Consider the following 13,794-nt stretch of genomic DNA (forward strand, 5'->3'; position numbering starts at 1 on the left):
TCAAAATGCATGTGATATAAAATTAAATTATATTGATTAGTATAACACATCATTATAAGACAATTTCGCATAAAAATCTTATAAAACAAACATAATTATTTGAATAATTTCGGCATTATTCCTCCCAAACAAACACGATTATCTAAAATGTCAGGATATATATTTTCAAGTATCACACTAGAAGATTCCATTACATCCTTAAAAAGATAAACAAGCCATTAAAAAACAAAGGGGAAAATAACTTTAATGCGACACTCGATAAGAATAAGATATTTAAATCTTTTCATCATTAATAAATGATAGAAAAGTTCTTAAGAGTATTAATAAAAAAATTAAATGTCATAACGGTTGAATTATACTCGTGTTGGTTGATAATAATACTTAGATTATATTAGGATGAAACATAAATGAAAAATTAAAATCATCTTCCATACTAAAAGATGGAAACTTGTATCTATGGCTTTTGTGGAATGCATCTCCTTGTCTTTCCAGGAAGTGGGTATGCCCGCTGCAGATAACCTTCAACAATAACACTGAAGAACACATTGATCACTATCCCATAGAAACATATACAAGCAACAAACAATCCGTAATTAGTATAAGCTATCTGGGTTTAGAACAACAAGAAGCACGAGCCGGTAAGTCGATCGGTTTCCTAGTTCATTTGCAACATCAAAAAAGCAGTAACCTTGTTTTCAATCATACTCTTGAGTGGTAATAATCTAACAAGTCGAAATATTCTTACCTGAATTTCAGGGATTCAGCATGACATTTCGTCCAACTTTTGCCTGTAAAGTGCTAAATTCTGCATAAGATATAGGAAGTGGGCAGATGCTAATCAATCAAGTGATTGCGTAGAGAAAGATAGACAGAACATGTAGCAGTCCTCTGTTTATTCCTTTTAAGCTTTAACTGTTTGGAGTTGACATCTAAGATCAAGATGGTTAAACACAAACTTTTAGATTAGCAAAGAACTCATTTGGATAATACGGTGTTCGCTTGTGGCAACATTCCAGAGTTTGTGCACAGAAACGATGGCCTAAGTTCAGATAAGCACTTGTTTTGAGATCCCATATGGGTTGGAGAGGGGATAAGGGTGTAGAAACCTTTTCCTACCAAACGCATTTTAAAAACCTTGAGGGAAATCTTGAAAGGGAAAGCCCAAAGACGACAATATTTGCTAGCGATGGGTTTGAGTCATTACAAATGGTATCAGAGCTAGACACCAAGCGGTGTATCAGCGAGGACGCTGGGCCCCAAGGGGAGTGGATTGTGAGAACCCACATCGGTTGAAGAGGGGATAAGGGTGTGAAAACCTCTCCCTACCAAACACGTTTTAAAAACCTTGAGGAAAAGTCATCGCAGATTAATGGTCAAATTATGTTCTAATCTATGCACTCGTCGCCAAACGTCTATGGTCACTCAAGAACCAATATCAAAGAACAGTTTATCAAAGACCCTAATTATTCTTTGGATATTTTTCCTCTCAGTAGACCACAGCAGCAACTATTATGTTCTTTCCTCCATTTTCATCACAATCGATGAGCAACAAAGCAATCAAGGAAAATGACTCTTGAATTTCTACAAGCAAATATCAGGATACCAGTAATTATAAACATAAGATGATGGAGAGGTAGAATATTCTTGCCCTAGTTAGTGCATATACGCCAGCTTCCGAAGAACCGACAGGACTCCCTCGCTTCATAAACGTTCCCTCCTTGTATATGTAAAGTAATGGTACCCCAGTTGATACTTCCAACCCAATTACCTGTCTCCTAGCAAATATTCATTCATTAATAAGCTATACTAGAAGGTAGCAACATGAACACTGAAGAAAAACATGTAGGATATGGTCTCTCTACCTGGCGAGAAGTTAATTTTTCTAGGTACATGATAATAGACCTTAGCGTATTAGCATGGGCTGCAACCATAACATGTTTCCCAGATTGCAGATGTGGTTCAATCTACAATTCCTTCTTGCCCTGTGAGAATCTTACCGTTTCAAATAATCAAAACAAGAATCCAAGAGTGCTTACATGCTCTTTAAAATATCCAACTGCTCTTTGTGAGCACATCTGCAAGCTCTCACCCTCGGGCGGAGGAATTTCGTAACTCCGGCGCCATTCATGCACTTGCTCTTCACCATATCTTTTGGCAATCTCCTGTTTATTCAGTCCCTGTAGCTCACCATACCTGTATTATAGTTTTGTGCATCAAAACAATTAGTATAGTCTTCAGATAGAAGGAAAATATAGATTCCCATGAAAAGAGAAAGTACATTCTTTCATTCAATTGCCAAGCTCTAATAACCGGAAATGATTGCTTTCTAGCCTCATCACTGTAAATTTGGCTCCATGCCTCTGCCTGTTCATTACAATTATGGATAATGATGGGCACCTGAAAGCATAAAATGGTCTAAATTAGAAACATCCATTTTCTGCTATGGAATGTTTAAAAAACAACAATCAAACTTCAATCAAAATAACATCCATTTTCCTCTAAATATTAGCTTGAACTCTGTATTCTAAACAACAAAATCTTCTCATCCAATGATAAGAATTCCTTAATGGGAATGAAAGGAATTTGCAGATGCATCCTCATATTACAAACTTACAACCATCTTGAGCAACTAGTATGCAGTTCTGAATTCATCAAACTCAGGACTAGAAGCTAATCAAAGGCTATCCACTTTTTATGATGCAGGAACAAAAAACACCATGCATGATATACACCTTTTTGCAGCGATGTTGAATCAAAGCAAGCACCGCTGTCATTTGTGAGCGAATTAACGCAGACGTGTAAACGTAGTCGATCGGTAGGTTGCTGATCCTCTTACCAGCTTCAATTGCTTCCTCTACACCTCTTCTTGTTAAAGGTACATCAACAGAGCCAGTAAATAAATTCTTCTCATTCCACATTGACTCACCATGTCGAATTAATATCAGAGCTGTTTCAACTTTAAAGAGGAAAGTTCATGGACATTACAAAGAAATTCAATCTCCTGGGAACCAATAAAAGATTAGAAGCCATTATTCCTAATAGGTAATCAGACTTACTTGATGGCCTCATAGAATCATCACTATTCCAATCCGAAACAGGTGTAATGTGGTTCATAATTGAAACTTGCGGGGTCGCACAAACATCTGAAAGCCTGAAATTTCTCATACTACAAATCCCTCTTCTAAACAGCCGTACATCAGAATCAAAACCCTTCCGGATAACCGGTAGAGAAATCAAAGAGACATTATGAGGATTTGAATCACAGGCATGATTATAAACTTGCACTGCTCCATTGAACTCGAGAAATCCTGAAGAAATCATGCTGATAACCCAGAACATACCAATAACCAAATATTAGATTTAAGCACGAGAGAAATATTCTAGTTCGCGAACAGCCAACAGATTTCAATTGGGAAATATAGTGTCACTCCACAAGCAGATGAAAAACGTTTGAAATCGATAGTACACAAAGAATACGCACAACAATATAGTAAACACCCAAATGTGGGAAAAGAATCAAGAAGAACGAAGAGATTGTAGCCATTTTGTATACGAAAGAATGAGTGACTGATCAAACTCACGCCGGTGATCCGATTTACTCGAAGCAGAGAAGCAAAAGAGATGGTAAATTATTGATCCCAAATGCGATGGCCACGATGTTTTGCAGATTTGGAGAACGTTGAATGCCAAAATTTTACAAACTTTGAGGGAACCGGGAAAACATTGAATTTGCTTAATGGGAAAAAGAACACTGAATATTGGGTGAAACCCTTAAACTAGGCACGAACTCCAAATTAATAAAAATACATAAACTAAAAAAAAATAAAAAAAAATTAAATACTTTTCAACATTTTTAAAATTTTCAAAAATATATTCATTTAAAAAATAAAATTTTATACTTCGTCTTATAATTTATCTCTATTTTTTTTAAAATAAAAATTTAAGAATATTAATATTACTTTTTCGTGAATATTTTTTTAAGGTGATACTAATAGTTCTGTTTATCAGCTAATTTAAGAATGATCATGGGTTTATAAACAAAGAACCCTCTCTCCATTGGGACGATGTCTTATGGGGGAGCCCAAAGTAAAGCCATGAGAGCTCATGCTCAAAGTGTTATGGTATTAGAGTCATGCTCAAACTCTCATACTATTGTGTGAGTCGTGTTCGTCTAACATGGTATCAGAGTCATGCTAATAGATTGGTAAATCCTCAAATGTCGAACAAAGGAGTCAAACCTCGATTAAGGGGAGACAATTAAACCTCGATGATTGACTTTTTTACTATTGATTACGAGTAATTAAACAGTTTATATATATAAACAGTATCAACACGATTGTCAAATATTGCCATCGATCTGTATCGATTAGAATACTGTTGTGTGATTGAGGTCTATCAACGATAGTATTAGTATCAATAATTATTTTTTAATATCTGAAAAGATAAGTATTAATATTGAGACATTTTTAAAACTAAAGTAATTGCAACTTTTGGTGGTGGGATTAAAATAATAAGTTAGTGATTAGTGATATCATTAGTGCTTGTGACGCAAACCATGTGAAAAATCTATGCTCTTTATATAAACTTTATAATATAAAGTTTGTAACAAAAAGGCAATCCCATTTTCAGCCAAATCAAGAAATGCCACGTGGAATATCTTTGAATTTTTTTAAAATTAACATGACGTGTCTCGTGGGGCCCGAATTAAAATTATTAAAAAAGAAAGAAAAACCAGCAGAGGTAGATTCGTCTGTTTATGTCATTCATGCTGTCCTGTCTTTTCCAGTTTCCTTTTTTTATTAATTAATATTAACGACTGCTCTTACTTTATTTTTCAAAAATAACTTTCCCTTCGAATTATTCTCTCAGGTCCAAACGACGCCGTTTCTGGTAACATGCACTTGAACTCACACGTCCTCTTATCCTACCGTATATGGGAATTAGATGATGCGTCATCGTTTTAATTGTCGTTTCAAATCAAAACAACACGTATTGGTCCTGGTTGAAATTACATATTTGCCCAATTTTTATTTTTTTTAAAATAAAATTCAGATAAATAATTATAACTATTTCATGCGTTGTGTGAGAAGGGTATATTTGGTAGAAGGAAAAAGAATGGCCGAAAAGAGGGCGAATGAAGAGATGTGGATGTGGCATTGCTGTCCCATTGTCTCTCCAGCATTAGTAAGTGGGAAAATGACGTTTTTGTCCTTGCCTTTTTTTTTATTTTTCCATTCAGCTCCCTCGTTATGATGTTTCCCTCTCATTGCCTAATCCTTCTTCCACTACTCATTATTTCTTTTATTAATTTATATATATATATATATTAAAAAAATATTTAATAAGGGATATTTATTTGTGTTACCATTTATAGCCTTAATATAAATAAATCAAGATTTTATAAATAAATATGTTTAATTACAACTATTAATCAATTAATCATGTTAAATAATTTAATAACATTTTTACTTCACAGTTATTGGAGAAAAAGCGTGACGTGGGGTCGTTGATACGTGGTGCATCCAATCAACGGTCCAGATTCTCCCTCTCTCTTTCCTAACAAACTTCCATATATTTGGCGTTCTGTGATCTGAGAGTCCACCCACCCCTCACTCTCCATCTCCCTCTCATTTCTGTAAAGATGCTGCTGGGGAAGCGGTCTCGTGTTCCGATCAAGAGAACCGCCAGCATGACCGGAATCAGGGGGGGTCTCGCCGACGAAGAGTTGGAAGAAACGTCGGATCAGGGCGCCCACGCGCCGCCTCCCGCCGTGGGGGTTCCTCACAATACGACAATGCTCAATTACTCTGTTTTGGTTTCTCCTAGAAATTTAGGAGTTCAGTTGGGCTCTAATGATCACTTTCTTCACACGTGCGGTCTCTGCAAACGTACCATCGCTCCCGGCCGTGACATCTATATGTACAGGTACTACTCCATTTCTTTTTTTTTCTTTTTTTTTTTAATATATTAAAAAAATTGTTATATGTTTGTGCAGAGGGGACACGGCTTTTTGCAGTTCGGAGTGCAGAGAGAAACAAATAAAAGACGATGAGAAAAAAGAGTACGGAGGGAAGAGGAAAGATATGCGGCAAGCGGCGGCGGCGGCGGCGGCCGCGGGGGGAAGAGGGTCGAGGTCTAAGAAGGAACCAGATAGTAGGAGTTGAGAACTCCAGCACCGGCAGCGATCCCGACACCGCGTCCGCCGACGCATGTGTAGTTGGATGCTGTCGGGGTGTTGGATTTGGAAGTTAGTAGATGATGAGGGGTGATATGGTAAATTTGGGTGATTTGTATAAACGGAATTATTTAGAAGATCCAAAAAATGAAATTAAAAAATGCTGTGGATGGAATTACTGTCTGAGGTAGACTTTTACATTAGGGGTATTATTGTAATTTCAAGATTTGGAATGAGTGAATGAGTCTAATTACTGGACCTTAAAAAATAAAATTATTATTTTTTATTGGTATCAGTAAATATTCGGGGAATAAATTAAAATTGGGATAATGAGTGAAAATAATATTGATGGTATTGTTTCAAAAAATAAATAAATAATGTTGATAATATAAAAATATATCATAAATAGATAGTGCTTGAGAGTAAAAATAAGCCCAAATTGGCCATGGGCCCATGCTATAAAATAGAAGCAGACACTTTAAAAAGTAGTATAAAACAACAATTTGGCGTGGGAAGGCCGCCCCGACTTCAGTAGAACAGCGTAACGAGTTTACGGGTGTCGCAGTCTCAAAATGGAAGTTTTTTTCGCCTGAAAGCTTCTTGTGTCGGGCTGACGAATATGTGGGGGCGGATGCCTCCTAAAGGGTTAACAGAAGTGTGTTGCAGTCACGAAGTATGGAAAGTGACAAACATTGGGCGTTTGGTTTCGAGTCAGTGTAGTAGCGATCGAGAATGTTTGAGTAAGATGTTAAAGGGCTGTTTTCCCTGAGCTCTGCAGACTACATTCTTTACCTTTGCTGTCATCTGTTTCGAATCAAAAGATTTTCATCAGTCGTTTGTGATAAGAAGCTTCACCATGTATGTATGAAGAATCATTCACATTATAAAGAAACCTTTGCAATTCCCAATCTTTCCCTTGTTGCATAAGGAACTGATCTCAGTTGATATCCTGGCGACGAGGGAGGAGATTTTCGACTACCTTCTTCTCTGCAATGCAGCTTCCCATTGGCTCTGTTTCGGGTTGTTATGGTGGATGAAGTCTTCCACTTCCCCTGCAATATGCTTGGGAGGGTCGATTCCTGGTGGAGAAATTACAAGAATCAGACAAGACTAACAAGGAAGAATTGTGTTTAGATAACTTGGGTGTGCAACGAGAGGCATAAGCGGTCGAAAGTTTTACGAGCATTACCAGAAATAGTACCGTCGCACAATGCTTGAGAACCTCCAAGTTCATACGAACATCATCAAGGCTCCTGCACAAAGCACTTTTGTGAACCACGGTGATATAACACACACATAGATGGGAGGGATTTAATCTGTTATATACCTGTGCTTTTGCTGCCCCAGCTGAAAGTAAGAAGCCAATGATGCCATCTAAACATGAAACAGTTCAAAATATGAGAACTATTCGGAATGTTATGATTCTACAGGCTTTTGAAATCAAGGATCTGAAGTTGTTATCTTACCTTCATGTTTCCAGCTCTCTTGCCGAACTTCTGAGTTAAGACTCCCAAAGAATCAACCATCCCAACTGGCATAGGAGCAGGCCTGCCGATCTCCGCAAACGCCTCCCTAATACGAACACAGTCGAATCTTTGAATGTTATGACCTGCCCATATCCTTCCATTCAAGATGCTGAATATCTTGTCTGCAACTTCCTCAAACAACGGCGCAGTCGCAACAATTTCTCTTGTTATCCCGTCACGTCGGCTGGACCTTGCCGCAACAGCTGATAAATCTGTTGGCCTGATGAGGGTGGTAAAGCTATCAAGCTCCACAAGTTTCAGGGGGCAGACAACAATAGCACCAAATTCCAATACTCGAAACCGCTGCCCAACTCTGTTCGGCACTGTTGTTTCCAAGTCAAAGAAGACGATCTCTGCACCTTCCTTGAATGAACTTGAAGCCTCCATTGGTATTGTAGCAGATAGTTCCAAGCTCAAGTTTGTTTGTTTCCTTAATCCTCAATGGCATGGGAATGGGATGGTTATAAATGGGTGAAGACCAAATGGAGAATTCTTGCTGTTGAGGGTTTGGTTGGCTTGAAGTTGAAGTCAAGAGCTTGGTCGTTGGATGAAGAAGTCCTTAGCTTCTGGAGGCTGTCCTTGGCAAAACCAACTCCAATTGACAGGGAAATTGATCATAAAAGAAACGTTAAGAATGACTTTTGTTGTCTCTTTCCAATTGCTTTTTCCCATAGAGAAACGTTTTGGAATATCGATGGAACCTTTGAGGCCAGGTTTTCTTACCGTTTAGGAATGATTCTGCCCCTCTTGTTTTGCCTTTCATATTTTATAGCTCTCAATTCATCAACCAACAGATAAAATATAAGTTCACGTATTAACTACTAAGAATATATGCTATAAATTTAGAAAATTGAATTAATAACAACAAATAATTACTTAAATATGCGGTCCTAAGAACATTAGAAATGCTGACAAATTCAATCCCTTGAGGCCTGGACAACAAGAACCATCAACCAAATTGGTTGAAGTTCTTCGTTTATTCAATCATAACAGTTAACAAATCAATATACCATTCTAAAAGGCAACTCATAGGGTACAACATACATGACACAGTAGAATAGGAAGCATACGAATGATGAACTGTATAATGTATAAGTTTCAGGTAACACCCAAAAAAGAGAAGAACAGATTTGCATACAAGGAATAAACTTAACACCCACACGCTCAAAAATGTGGGGGGGCACAGATGCTGCCTACGCTATGTAACACCAAAAACTACCTTAAATCCGAGTACAGGAAGAATCAAAATCATCAGGAGCAACACGGGCAATCCAGTTATTGAGCGTTCTCTTAATCTCAGAGTGATTAACATAAGCCAATTCATACATACTGCACAGATTCACGATGACTGTTTCATTGAGAGCCACAGTAGGAACTCTTTCCAGTGCATTTTCCAGTACCTTAATCGAATCTGCTAAATCCCTCAAGTACATCAAGCAAAGAGCCTTGTTGTTAATGGCCACCACGTCCGTATGGTCCCTCTCGATGCACTCCTCGTATTCCCTCACTGCTGATAGATAGTCCTTACCCACCAAGAACACCAATGCCTTGTTCCTATTCACAAGGTTCTTGATCTCTACCTCGCTCAATGACACACTACTCTTCCCTTCTTTAACCATGTCCTCAATCTTATTAAAAGAACGCTTTGCACCTTCAATATCACCGACGTGCATTTGTATATACCCAAGTTTGGAAATCAGAGCAGGGTCTGAAAAATCCCGACTAAGCAAATTATCAATCAAACTTAAACAAACCCCAAACTCTTTGTTACTTAAATGATGACCCATAATACAGTTAATCACAAACACTTCCCTTTTCTTCCACAAATCCACTGAGACATCAAGATTTTTCTCCTGTTTATCCTTCACTTTTGACTGTACAAAATCCAGAAGTTCGTAGAACCGGTCCAGCCCTTCTTGACGCTCGCCCATTTTGATAGGGATCAAGGCATGTAGCCACCGGAGTGAAAAGGGGACCATCGAGCCAGTACGATTAGGGTAAACACTTGGATAAGTTTCGTACCTGTATTGAGAGCTATCAAGATCTTCAAGAGAATCAAGTTCCGCCAAGCCTTCAGCGAAACGACGCAATTTGACGAGGGCAAGAACATTGTAAGAGAGATAAGTGAGGTGATCATGGGGCTTTTGAAGCAGGGAAAGAGATCGTGCCCTAGCAACCTTATCCAAAATCGAACGCCATGAGCCGCGAGTGGCGAGATCTTGAAGAGAGGAAAGCTCGTGCGCAAGATCGTCAAGCGAACTGAATTTACTGGTTAAAGGATCGGAGGAAATGGTCAATCCCTCGATTGCTGATGTCAGGGTTTCGGGATCGGAAGTTCTGTGAGTACCAGAATCAGGTGACGGCGACTCACTTTCCATCTCGAGCGAGGATGATTCGGAGATCGAGCAGTCGCCGGGATCTCATAAACCGGCGCACAGATCAGAGATAGATAGCCTCCTCTATTTGGATCCAAATAAATTGATGGATATCAAATTATATGGGCTTGGGCTTCTTATTTATGTTGGACCAAAATGATAGGCCCATATATCCCAAGACCAAATGAGCTTCCTATTGGGCTCCATCTATACACCACGGCCCACTGAGAGGATTTTCATATATACCCTAATAATTATCATTTTTTTATTTATTTATTACCATAAAATCTCGTAATTAATGGGAAAATTAAAATGAAACGTATTTATTTATTACCATTTCCATATTTACAAAAGCCCTTTAAATAGGACAGTCCCCAAATTCATTTGTTCACCAACTCAAAACCTTAGAACAAAAAGGAAAATGGCTCCCTTCCTCAAGCTTTTCGCTGCCCTTCTCTTCGTTTCTCTCCTTTACAAAGGTATAAATTTTAATTTCCAAGTCCATTTTGTTCTTTTATTTATTTATTTATTTAAATTTTTATATTAAATATATATATATATTTTTAGGAAATTGCCAGTGTGTTTCGAATGACATAGCAATAAGTCAAAAGATGACTGGATTTCAGATTCATGGAATGACAGAATGGAACGTGACAATAAGCAACAACTGCTTGTGTTCTCAGTCAGAAGTGAAGCTTGACTGTAGAGGATTTCAAACTACAAAAAGCATCGATCCCTCAATATTAGCCGTTACTGATACTGAATGTTTGGTCAACAATGGACTCCCAATATTCAAATCGAACCCCGTCATCTTCACTTACGCACAAGACCCTAAATTTGACTTCAAACTAATCTCTTCCCAAATTGCTTGTTCTTAAATCTTTTTGTCCTTGATTGCCCGTAACTTGGTTTTATTGTTTATGTCTTGTCATTTGAATGGTCCAAAATTTCATGTTTATCTTAATTTAAGAATTACATGTTGTCTTGATCTATATCAATTGCTAATAAACTATTTTTATATTTATTGCTGATAAATAATTTTGACTATTGACATTAATATGTCACCATGATAGCTATTTGTTACTAAATAAACATATATTTGTGTGTTTAACAATTGATCATAAATTATATTTTCAAATTAAATAATTTTCTATTAAAAACACGTTATCATATGTTAATTAATTCATAGGCTTTAAAATAGTAAAATAGTATGAAATATTAAGATAATTTTAAAATATTTATATAAGAAAATAAAAATGAGAAACTAAAAATAATAAAATAAAATATTAAGGTACTTTAAATAATAAAATAATATAAAAGAAATAAAAGCAAAATAATATATATAAAAAATAAAATAATATAAAAGAATTAATGTATTTGATTGTCATTTAGTTACAAAATATCACTCTGTAAAAAATATATTTTTATTTGACTGTCTCATGAATCCGAAATCTAACTGACTCCGTTAGAGTTTAAAAGTATGAACCCAAACTAACCCGAAAAACTAATCCAACCCAATCCAAATAATTTGTGTTGAGTTGGTCCAAGTTATCGGGTTGAATATACACCTCTAATTTAGAGTATAATAGTAATGTTAAAAAAAAAAAATCAAGAATGAGTATATAATTTTATTTAGATTTATATCAATAAATCTCAAATTTTATCAGGGTAATTTTTAGTTTAAAAAGAACGGTAAAATAAATGCTAATTAGTAAAATAGAAGACGATTGAGTATACATGGTAAGTCAATTTTACCTTAATTACCAGACTAATTGCGTTAGTTTAATATCATTTATTTTATTACCCATTTGCATGTTAAAAAAAAAAAAAAAAAAAAAAAAAAAAACTTTAAATAGGACAGTTCTTAAATTCATTTTCTCAACCACCATAAACAAAAATGGCTCCCTCTGCCAAGCTTTTCGCTGCGCTTCTCTTCGTCTCTTTTCTTTCCAAAGGTATAAATTTAAATTTTTATGGTTTATTTCCTCTTTATCTTCCCATTATCACGATATTTTTTAAATATTATTTATTCTTCCAGAAAATTCTCAGTGTTTTTTGAGCAACATAACAATCCGCCAAAGTATGACTGGATTTCAAATTCATGGAATGACAGAATGGAACACGACAGTAAGTAACAACTGTTTGTGTTCTCAATCAGAAGTGAAACTTGATTGCAGAGGATTTCAAACTACAAAAAGCATCGATCCTTTGATATTAGCCATTACCGACACTGAATGCTTAGTCAACAATGGACTCCCAATCTTCAACTCAACCCCTATCACCTTCACTTATGCACAAAACCCTCAATTCAACTTCAAACCAATCTCTTCTCAAATCGCTTGTTCTTAAATCCTTTTATCTTTAATGGCTACTAACTCAGTCTTGTTGTTCACGTCTTATCATTTAAATTCCACAAAATTTCATATCTATCTCAACTTAAGAACAAGTAAACGTTGCCTTGCTTTATCCGTTAGAAAGCTTCGACAATTATTATGGATTTTATGTGGTTGACTTAATAAACATGTTTTTTTTAGTAATAGACAATAATTCAAGGATGTTTCTTCGACATTAGAAGCTAAAATAGGTGTTGAAGATGTTGAAGAGAGAGTAATTATAAAGTTAATTGACTTTTTAATATAAAGTTTGATTTCATCTAAATTGGGTTACGCGGATGGGAGAATAAACAAACCTTCGAAAACGACATATTCTGATCACCATAATTGATTTTTTAAACAATCAATTTATTTATTTAAGGCCGCCCCATTGCTATTTTATTACTTCAAATAACATTTAATATCCATATTTTTTTATTTTTAAAAATTAATTAATTCACAACTACCGATCAATTTCGCTTAATTTTTAATTAAAATATTATTTTCTTCTAGATTAAATGACAGAACATTCTTCATTTGCATTTTTTGTTCTGTCGTTGGTTTTTATTTATTTATTTATTATTTAGCGGATCATTTCTAGATAGACAGTTGATGGCACCTTTCTCATATTTACCATATGTTTCATTCTTCGTCTCGAAAATTTTCATTTATTTTTAACTACATATCAAATTATTAACAAATAATTTTTATCTATTTATTATTTTTTTAAAAAGAATTGTTTTAAATTTTTTTAATTTTTTTAAAAAATTCTATTATATCATATAATTAGAATCTCAAAATTAATTAATTAATTTTTTAAATATATATACATATATATTTTTAATGTCGGTAATTATATTTATATTAAATAGGATATGGATGGATTTGGGCGAAAAGGGGACGAGAATATAATTCCGTCTCCAACCCCATTTATCTAATGAAAAATAAATATTATCTATCTCGTTTCTAACCCTATTTATTTAACGAAAAAAAATATTATACACTCTCTCTTCATTTTATCCCTATCTAAATGAAATATCAGTTTAAACCGAGAATTCGAGAATAGAAAACTCCTCCCTACCTAAACGTCTTCCTTTTCCATTTTAATTAGTTGAACTTAGAATAAAGATAAAAGAAATCATTTTGAAACTATGGTCCATTCAATATTTTATTATTATTATTATTTATTTTTAATTAGAAATTAATTTAAGTTGACTACGTGTTTTTGTTATTATTACGTTCGATTCTTACCCTTAAACAAGACATTTTTTTTGCAATAAATTTAAAAAAATTTCGACCAATATTAAATTAACCATTTATCTATACTTTTAAATATGTTAATTTTT

The 13,794-nt window shown here is 35.2% G+C and overlaps 5 protein-coding genes across 14 annotated transcripts; 2 read left to right on the forward strand and 3 right to left on the reverse strand.

The window, feature by feature from the left end:
* Positions 1–324: 324 nt before the first annotated feature.
* Positions 325–3,782, reverse strand: LOC111463561 (2,3-bisphosphoglycerate-dependent phosphoglycerate mutase-like). 10 transcript variants are annotated; one of them, XM_023107549.1, is made up of 9 exons: positions 3,582–3,782; positions 3,057–3,322; positions 2,733–2,956; positions 2,279–2,397; positions 2,037–2,193; positions 1,863–1,964; positions 1,649–1,768; positions 746–805; positions 325–533 (listed from the first exon to the last, which is right to left on the reverse strand). In XM_023107549.1, exons 2-8 carry the CDS (start codon positions 3,319–3,321, stop codon positions 761–763), a joined length of 1,032 nt encoding a protein of 343 aa, XP_022963317.1. In that variant the 5' UTR covers position 3,322; positions 3,582–3,782; the 3' UTR covers positions 325–533; positions 746–760. The 10 variants fall into 10 exon arrangements, 6 of the variants coding, with proteins under 6 accessions (XP_022963317.1, XP_022963318.1, XP_022963316.1 ...); XM_023107550.1 differs by having other exon boundaries at positions 3,554–3,782; XM_023107548.1 differs by having other exon boundaries at positions 3,482–3,782.
* A 1,796-nt stretch (positions 3,783–5,578) lies between these two features.
* On the forward strand, positions 5,579–6,467 carry LOC111463300 (protein MARD1-like). Its single transcript, XM_023107179.1, has 2 exons — positions 5,579–5,925; positions 5,996–6,467. Exons 1-2 carry the CDS (start codon positions 5,642–5,644, stop codon positions 6,162–6,164), a joined length of 453 nt encoding a protein of 150 aa, XP_022962947.1. The 5' UTR covers positions 5,579–5,641; the 3' UTR covers positions 6,165–6,467.
* Positions 6,468–6,542: 75 nt separating this feature from the next.
* On the reverse strand, positions 6,543–8,617 carry LOC111463299 (protein NEN4-like). Its single transcript, XM_023107177.1, has 5 exons — positions 7,642–8,617; positions 7,503–7,549; positions 7,365–7,428; positions 7,069–7,254; positions 6,543–6,979 (listed from the first exon to the last, which is right to left on the reverse strand). The coding sequence occupies exons 1-5, from the start codon at positions 8,086–8,088 to the stop codon at positions 6,887–6,889; spliced, it is 837 nt and encodes a 278-aa protein (XP_022962945.1). The 5' UTR covers positions 8,089–8,617; the 3' UTR covers positions 6,543–6,886.
* Positions 8,618–8,759: 142 nt separating this feature from the next.
* On the reverse strand, positions 8,760–10,155 carry LOC111463298 (trafficking protein particle complex subunit 12). The gene has a single exon (XM_023107176.1). It carries the CDS (start codon positions 10,077–10,079, stop codon positions 8,922–8,924), a length of 1,158 nt encoding a protein of 385 aa, XP_022962944.1. The 5' UTR covers positions 10,080–10,155; the 3' UTR covers positions 8,760–8,921.
* Positions 10,156–11,970: 1,815 nt separating this feature from the next.
* LOC111463301 (uncharacterized protein At1g05835-like) lies at positions 11,971–12,484 on the forward strand. Its single transcript, XM_023107180.1, has 2 exons — positions 11,971–12,031; positions 12,115–12,484. Exons 1-2 carry the CDS (start codon positions 11,974–11,976, stop codon positions 12,423–12,425), a joined length of 369 nt encoding a protein of 122 aa, XP_022962948.1. The 5' UTR covers positions 11,971–11,973; the 3' UTR covers positions 12,426–12,484.
* Positions 12,485–13,794: the final 1,310 nt, after the last annotated feature.

Source organism: Cucurbita moschata, unplaced genomic scaffold (assembly GCF_002738365.1).
Source record: "Cucurbita moschata cultivar Rifu unplaced genomic scaffold, Cmos_1.0 Cmo_Scf00028, whole genome shotgun sequence".
In the NCBI taxonomy this organism is placed as follows: Eukaryota; Viridiplantae; Streptophyta; class Magnoliopsida; order Cucurbitales; family Cucurbitaceae; genus Cucurbita; species Cucurbita moschata.

Bases quoted from the DNA above. Each gene is read 5' to 3' on its own strand.
- LOC111463561 (XM_023107547.1), bottom strand. From the start codon at position 3,339: ATGTTCTGGGTTATCAGCATGATTTCTTCAGGATTTCTCGAGTTCAAT. The intron at 2,957-3,056 runs GTAAGTCTGATT...TCCTCTTTAAAG, and splicing joins TGATTCTATGAGGCCATCAA to TTGAAACAGCTCTGATATTA. The intron at 806-1,648 runs GCAAGAATATTC...TATCTTATGCAG, and splicing joins GCGTATATGCACTAACTAGG to AATTTAGCACTTTACAGGCA.
- LOC111463301 (XM_023107180.1), top strand. From the start codon at position 11,974: ATGGCTCCCTCTGCCAAGCTTTTCGCTGCGCTTCTCTTCGTCTCTTTT. The intron at 12,032-12,114 runs GTATAAATTTAA...TTATTCTTCCAG, and splicing joins CGTCTCTTTTCTTTCCAAAG to AAAATTCTCAGTGTTTTTTG.
- LOC111463299 (XM_023107177.1), bottom strand. From the start codon at position 8,088: ATGGAGGCTTCAAGTTCATTCAAGGAAGGTGCAGAGATCGTCTTCTTT. The intron at 7,255-7,364 runs GTAATGCTCGTA...TTTCTCCACCAG, and splicing joins GTGCGACGGTACTATTTCTG to GAATCGACCCTCCCAAGCAT. The intron at 6,980-7,068 runs GTTTCTTTATAA...GATTCGAAACAG, and splicing joins AAAGATTGGGAATTGCAAAG to ATGACAGCAAAGGTAAAGAA.
- LOC111463298 (XM_023107176.1), bottom strand. From the start codon at position 10,079: ATGGAAAGTGAGTCGCCGTCACCTGATTCTGGTACTCACAGAACTTCC.
- LOC111463300 (XM_023107179.1), top strand. From the start codon at position 5,642: ATGCTGCTGGGGAAGCGGTCTCGTGTTCCGATCAAGAGAACCGCCAGC. The intron at 5,926-5,995 runs GTACTACTCCAT...ATGTTTGTGCAG, and splicing joins CGTGACATCTATATGTACAG to AGGGGACACGGCTTTTTGCA.